This window comes from Anser brachyrhynchus, assembly GCF_964034855.1.
Source record: "Anser brachyrhynchus genome assembly, chromosome: 15".
Lineage (NCBI taxonomy): Eukaryota > Metazoa > Chordata > Aves > Anseriformes > Anatidae > Anser > Anser brachyrhynchus.
Genome location: NC_137733.1, coordinates 12,203,100 through 12,210,154, shown reverse-complemented (window position 1 = coordinate 12,210,154; position 7,055 = coordinate 12,203,100). Strand labels below are relative to the sequence as shown.

The 7,055-nt window shown below is 48.1% G+C and overlaps 1 protein-coding gene across 2 annotated transcripts; it reads left to right on the top strand.

Moving 5' to 3' along the window:
* Window positions 1–3,812: 3,812 nt before the first annotated feature.
* On the top strand, window positions 3,813–7,055 carry ZFAND2A (zinc finger AN1-type containing 2A). 2 transcript variants are annotated; one of them, XM_080556734.1, is made up of 6 exons: window positions 3,813–4,106; window positions 4,632–4,726; window positions 5,365–5,496; window positions 5,701–5,852; window positions 6,385–6,474; window positions 6,902–7,055. In XM_080556734.1, the coding sequence occupies exons 1-6, from the start codon at window positions 3,839–3,841 to the stop codon at window positions 6,909–6,911; spliced, it is 747 nt and encodes a 248-aa protein (XP_080412860.1). In that variant the 5' UTR covers window positions 3,813–3,838; the 3' UTR covers window positions 6,912–7,055. The 2 variants fall into 2 exon arrangements, with proteins under 2 accessions (XP_080412860.1, XP_080412859.1); XM_080556733.1 differs by having other exon boundaries at window positions 3,813–4,169.

Below are 7,055 nucleotides of genomic sequence, written 5' to 3'. Positions count from 1 at the left end.
GTGTTTGATATTAAATTATGTTGAATAAAATGTGCAGCTCAAGGACATTTTTCAGCTTCATCCTGAAATGAGTTCTTAATCCTGCTTCTGGGTCTGCCCTTGTAGCCAGCCTATGGGACAATTTGGGGTCTGTAGGACGGGCAGCAGAGAAGTGTTTGTATCAGTGATGGGCTTTGAAGGTGGAGCTGCAGGAGACGTGCCTGTGAAAGCAGTCAGTTCATATACGGTGATTTTGGAGACAACTCTTTAGAAATGGGTTCTAACAATATTGGCATCATCACAAGATAAGATCCAGGACTAGTTAAATCACAGCCTCGCAGCTCGGTGCTCCTTTGGGATTAGAAGAAGTCGCTGAGCTGTCACTCCAAAGCTGATCATGGGCTCGTTTAACTATGTCATCCCATAAGACAGCCCTTTCAATTATGTCAACTGTCTGCTCTCCCTAGACTCTAATTTTAGAGCAGCAGTAGCTAATATTCTTGGAAAACTGATCCGCCTCCACAGATCTCTCCTCTCTGTTCTGCTGCTGTTAACGGAGTATCCTGTGGGGAGATTGGGCCTGCTTTACTCCCCTCCTGTAATAAACCTAATAAAAAATAGGTACCATTAGGTTCCTTTGTGTGTGGTCTCTTTAAGACACTTATCTGAGCTATGTAATGGAGATGTCACGTCTCCTCCACAGAGGGATCCGGCAGCACTGCAGGGTCACTGCAATAAAAATAAAATTCAGTTTTAAAAGCCTGGTATGAAATTATGAGCCAAAAACCAGGATGATGGGATGGGAGTTCAGAGACCTGGAAGAGGGAAATGTGAGCTGGAGCCACCTGGATGTTAATGGAGTCACCAGGCTGCTCCCGGCTTGCTCAGGAGGACTGTGGGTGACAAGGTGGCCCTGGGACACCAGGGACAGGGGAATTGTGTGTGTGTGCTGGATGGTGTTGGGAGGAATTTGAGCACACAACGGGGAGAGGAGGTGGGTGGGCTCAGGATGTCTTGGCCATGGGCATCTCGGGCTCATCTTAATGCAGCTTGGTGGGAAGGGGATGTGCCTTGCCCGAGGGATAGGATGGAGCCCACCATGACTCCAGCTCTCCCTCTATGCTGAAGATTATACTATATATATATTATTACTGTTAGCCACATTATACATTACATACATTACGTTACACACATTACATTAGCCACATTATAGGGGCTGCCACAAGAGGGGTGAAGGGAAGGTCTTTGAAGACCTCCTGTCTCTCCTCTGGGCGCTGTGGTGGTCCTTCAGCTGGGCTGAGCCTCCCTCAGCTGTTCTTCCTCCACACTTGGCCTTCAGTGGGCCTGTAAGACAGTGCTGGGCAGGTCTGAGGCTGCCAGAGGGTTTTTGCTCTTCTGCAGAGCGTTCCTGGCCTTCTCCAAAATGGAGTCTTGGGGGCCCTGTTTGAAGGAGCTGACATGCACAAAGCTGAAAAGCGTGAGCCCCTTCCAAGGTGTTTTATTCCCCCTTTAGGATGCAGTGTGTGTCTGAAGACAAACCACACACTGAAAAGGAGTAGAAAGGATGGAGGGAAAAAGAGAGAGACCGTGCAGAGCCAAGGAGCGAGGTGACCCCATCCGTCCCACCAAGTGTCATTGCAGCAGTGGTGAAGGCCAGGCCTTCCCTTTGGGGATCAGGCTGTACAAAATCCACATGCCATGGAACAAGACCTCCCCCAGTCGCCAACAAGTTACACGTAGTGCTCCTTTCACAAATCCATGTTGGCTGCCCATGATCAAATTCTGCTTCTCAAGCAATTTCCCTCGCTAAATCTCCACTAACCACTTCTAACCCAGCTATCGGCCTTGTCGCTGAGCCAGCCAGCCTCTAACCACACGCTGCTCTGCGTGATCCCTTCCTGAGCAGTGCGGCCTTGGGCACCTTCCTCCAGTTCTCAGCAGCCTAACCTGTCACGAGCAAACTTCTAAAAATATCACTAAAGACCTCAGCTAATTTCTAATCCTCATTCCTATTAAGATGGCTGCCTGTGCTGTATGGGTTTCCGGACTCGGGATTTGCAGTCTTCCTTAGGAGTATCTAATCTGTGCATAGCTGTTTCTGTTGTCATCCGTATGGACTCCTCCTTCCCCACCATAAGACGTGATCCCTTTGGCAGCGGTTCCCCGGGCTGCAGAGCACCGTGAGCCCACCAGCCAGCATAGATACCTTCCTCTTCCTCCTGCCTAGCTCACCCCACTGCTTTAGGAGATCACTGGGGTCCCAGTCCTCTCGGGCACTGGGCACGTAAGAAAAACCGGACACCAAGCTTAGCAGAGCACGTGATTTTCTTTGCGCTTCCCAAGTTCTGGAGTATTCTATAATAGTGTAATGGTGCTGATGTATAATGGTGCTGACGTATAAAAGTATAGAGGAGCAAAAGTCTTGAAGTTCCTTACATGGCTGGACTTCCCATTGTTGTTTGTATTTGGATATTTTTTCAAGTGCTGTTTACCCAGACGGGGTGAGGAGAGAAGAAACTACATAAAGTCAAGGACAACACTGCCGATGGCCAGGGAAACTTTTAAAATGGAAACTTGGAAGATGTGTTTTTATCATGAGATCAGTGAGGTAGGACAGCCTTCTGATGGGAATAAGGAGCTAACACTAGGTTTGGTTTGTTCCTGAAGGGAATTACATGAAATATTCGTGTGTTCAAGGGATGCTTGACTTTAACGACTCAAGGTCTCTTCTCCTGTCAGTCCCCCACGTCTGAGCTCCTGTAGCCATACCAGGCGGAGGGACAGGACTCGGCCCCTTGCTCCAGCGTTGCCTTTCACAGCGCTGCCACCTGAGCCGCTACCTCGCCACAAACGCCACATGGCACGGTGACATGGAGGACAGGTGAGTGGCACCTGCTGTTCCCAAGCACAAATTGGCCGTTTCAGTCTGTCTCCACACACCTTCCTAGAGCTCCTCGTCCATCTCCCAGCTCCACTCTGCATCCGAGCCGTGTACATGGGACAGCCATGTGTTCTCTGGGGAGAGCAGAGGTGGGACAACGCTCCGTCATTTCTCAGTCTGGTCACGAGTGTCGTTAAGTCAATAGGCCTCCCTCCATCGCATGAGGTAAACGTTATTACACACAGCCAACGGGTAGGGGAAAGGTCAGCGTTTCTAAACCACGCCTCAGTCTCCTGCTGCCTGTCGGATCAGCTTTCCTTGAAGCGAGGTGACTGCTTTGGAACAGAGGCCAGCTGAGGGACTTTTCATCAGCTGACTCATGCAAACCCCTGCTGCAGCCGATGCTCGTCCACCCAAACCAGTTAGTGTGTGCTGAAATCCTACAGTAGGGTCCCGAGTATCAGCCTGCTGGGACAAAAACACTCCTTCCCACCGCCAGCACTAAACCCAACCCCAACCGCAGCCCCAATCTCAACCCTCATCCTTATCCCCCATCCCAACCACAACCCTCATCCCCATCCCTATCCCCAATCTCCATTCCTAATCCCAATCCCTATCCCCAATCTACATTCCTAATCCCAATCCCTATCCCAAATCCCCAATCTCTATTGCCAATGCCCATCCCTATCCCCAATCCCCATCCCTATCCCCAATCCCCATCCCAGCTCTCATCCCTATCCCCATTCCTAATCCCCCTCCCCAATCCCAATCTCTAATCCCCCTTCCTATCCCCAATCCCTATCCCCATCCCCAATCTCAATCCCAACCCTCATCTCTATCCCTATCCCCATCCCCATCCCTATCCCTAATCTCCATCCCCAATCTCAATGCCAATCCCAACCCTCATCCCTATCCCCAATCTCAGTCCCCAATCTCAGTCCCCAATCCCAGCCCCGCCCCGCCCCACCACCCCTCCCCATGACTCAGCACATCCCCACCCCCGCCCTCCGATTGGCCGCCCCCTTAGCGCGCGCAGCAGCCGGCGCCGGCGGCCCGGGGGCCCCATTGGCTCTCCCCGCCGTGACGTCATCGGCGGGGGCCGGGGCGGGCGGGAGCGTGACTCAGCAGCGGGCGGGGGCTGAGTCAGCAGGAAGGCATAAAGGCGGCGGGGCCGGCCCCGGGCGGGCGGGCATGGAGCTGCTGGGGCTGGGGCGGCACTGCGCCGAGCGCGCCTGCAGGAGGCTGGGTGAGAGCCGGGGGGTCCCCCGTCCCCTTCTCGATGAGCTGGGTTCTGTATTGGGGTGCGCTGGTTAGTACCAGACGCTAGGGCTTCTTCCGTAGCACCTCCTAAATAGATCCCGTGGGAGAGTAACAGTGAAGGCTGTAGCATTTCATGCTGGTGTGTTGTTAATAAGCCTACGGAGCTTTTGTGTTTGAGGGAAAATATCTTTTGAGGCAGGGTTTTGGTTTTGTACTTCAACCCCAAGCTTCTGGCTAATGCCTCTTGAAAAGTTTCAGTGTTCTAGGAGCTCCTGAGGTATCGATGGTTTGTGTTGGTGTAGCACGGGGGGAAAAGAGGGAAAAGTTTTCAGTCTTAACTTTTGTCTTTCTGTGTTTATGAAAAAGTGCATCCTCTTCCTAGAGTTACCTGGGTTGTGACTACACCAAAGTGATGATTTGCTTTAGGATTTATTTGTCTTCAGTAAGTGCGCTGTAAAGCTGTTAGCTCTGCTGTATACAAACCTGTTTTCTCTTTTCATTCCTTACCCAGACTTCCTTCCTCTGAAATGTGATGCGTGTGGGGAAGTCTTCTGCAAAGACCATATCCGTTATGATGACCACAAGTGTGGCTCTGCCTACAAGAAAGTAAGTTCCTGTACATGAGTCGGTAATTGACACTGCAGAATTGCTAAGCCATGCAGAAAGGCTGCTCTGAAACTTGACCTGTGGTTTCAATAAAAGCAGTTGGGAGAACCACAAGATAAGCTAATAATACAGCTGAAATTCAGCTGCAATGGGACAACACTTCTGAGCTTACTACTGCTGGATTCTAGTTTCTTTCACTTATTCTGTACCTTCCCAAAGAGGGGTGCTTTATACTTTAATGTAGTGTGGCCTAAAACTTTCTGCAGCCCATATTCTTTTGAGCTGCAAGACAGCAAGCATGAAACTACAGGATAAATAAATAGGAAAAATGGGGCTGAATATTAATCTGTAGCTAATACTTGGGCTGTGTAGTGTTCAAGACTACAGTTTCAGGAAGCCTACAATCACATTTAAAGTGAATTTATTGAATATGTTGGTACAAACTTATTTGGCATAGCACTTTGGGCTTTTTGGATACAAATACACAGTTTCCTTCCTGAAGGACATCTTTAAGAGCATTAGTAAATGAGTAGAACATAAAGCACTTGTAAATATACTATCATTACCCATGGCTAAGAAAAGGGGAAGGGCAGAACAGTAACTGGGTCAGACTTCTAATCTGTGTGGTGTGTTCTCAGAATGTGCAGGTTCCGGTGTGTCCACTCTGTAATGCACCTGTCCCAGTACAGAAGGGGGAAATACCAGATATTGTGGTTGGAGCCCACATGGATAAGGACTGCAAATACAATCCAGCACAGCAAAAGGAGAAGGTGAGAAAACTGCTGTTGAAATCTAATCTGTTTGCCTAATGCTTGTGAAGCTTCATTTTCTGACAGCAGAATGTATAGAAGCTTGTTCTGTTTCTTTTTTGTTCTAAGAGCGCTTGAGCATTCATGCTTCAGCCTGGTCGCTGCTTGGAAGCTGATCTCAGAAAGCAACCAGGTATTGCTAATGTAGTTTCCTGTGTTTTCTAGATCTTCACAAACAAGTGCTTAAAGCCAGGCTGCAAAAGAAAAGAGATGATGAAGGTAGTTTGTGAACAGTGCAATGGTAATTTCTGCATAAAGCATCGGCATCCTCTGGACCATGACTGTAAAGGGAGCAGCCACCCCATCTCCAAGGCTGGGTAAGCTGTATTTGTGGTACTTTGAGATTAAGCTGAAGCTTCAGGACTTGGTGGGGAGCTCAGGCAAATCAGGAATTCTGTATACTACTGGTCACTTCAATAAAATAGACATAATTTCCTCTCTGAATCTTGGACCTAACTTCTGAAAGCCTGAGCCAAGGGGAAAAAATGCTGCTTGTCAAATGCTTTCCTAAAATTCTTCCAAGCTTACTTAATTTGATAGCATGCTCTTTCAAAAAAAAAAAAAGCCCTGAGAACAGGTGCTTGCCAACTCAAGTACCTTTTAAGGTCTTGATCTAAATGCTAGAACCCTACTCAGAGTCTTGAATTAACCAAGAATAAACTGTGGCGAGGTATTGATTTTAAACTTAACTTTAATAAAACATCTCTTGCAGGCAGACATACCTTCCTTGCTCTGTGCAGTAGGAATGTAAGACTTGTGTGCCAGATGTGGATAATTAAACTGGATGGAAGAGTGAGACTACTGGAAGCATGCTTAAGTGGTGCTGAGCCTGGTTGTATTTCTTTGTAGGTATGCAGCTCTGATGAGAGCATCTCAAAGTGCCTTCAAGTCAACAGAAGCACTTGCAGTGCCATCTAATGGGAACCGTCAGCACAACAGGTATAAGCTGTGGAACAAGATGAGATGGTTTAAAATAGTCTTATGTCAACACAGCATGGTAGTGCTGCTGTCATACATCTAACTGCTCTAGGCTTTGTAGTTGACCTTTGATCAGTGTTGGGAATATAGCAGAGAGCTTTCTGACAGCACAAGCGAATCTTTATTTCTCCACACAGTGAGGATTAAAATGGCTATGTAGACACAAGCATTAGGGCATTAAGTTGTTTATTGTACCAGCAGGTTGGTCTCCCACCTGCCTAGGATGAGGCTTTTGGTCAAGTTTTGGAAAACTGGTGCTTCATTCTAATGCTGAGAAAGCATAGCAAATCTGACTGAATGGCCCAAGTCCTTCCTAGCCATGGTTTATTGCCTTGTGACTGCAAGTTGTAGTTGAATGACTCTTACAGTTTACTCTTTTGTCTTTCAGATGCAGATGATAGACGCTCTTCACGCTGGATCAAGCCTCTGCCTACTTCGGAGTTAATCTCGTCTGAAGCTCTTTAAACTTTTTCTATGCAAGTAACTTATTTTTGTGTATAATCTCTTACGGGTTTAATAAACTGTCACCCCTTCTAAGCCAA

Coding starts and splice junctions, on each gene's coding strand:
- ZFAND2A (XM_080556733.1), top strand. CDS start 3,839: ATGACTCAGCACATCCCCACCCCCGCCCTCCGATTGGCCGCCCCCTTA. Junction 5,497..5,700: donor CAGCACAGCAAAAGGAGAAG/GTGAGAAAACTG, acceptor TGTGTTTTCTAG/ATCTTCACAAACAAGTGCTT. Junction 5,853..6,384: donor CACCCCATCTCCAAGGCTGG/GTAAGCTGTATT, acceptor ATTTCTTTGTAG/GTATGCAGCTCTGATGAGAG.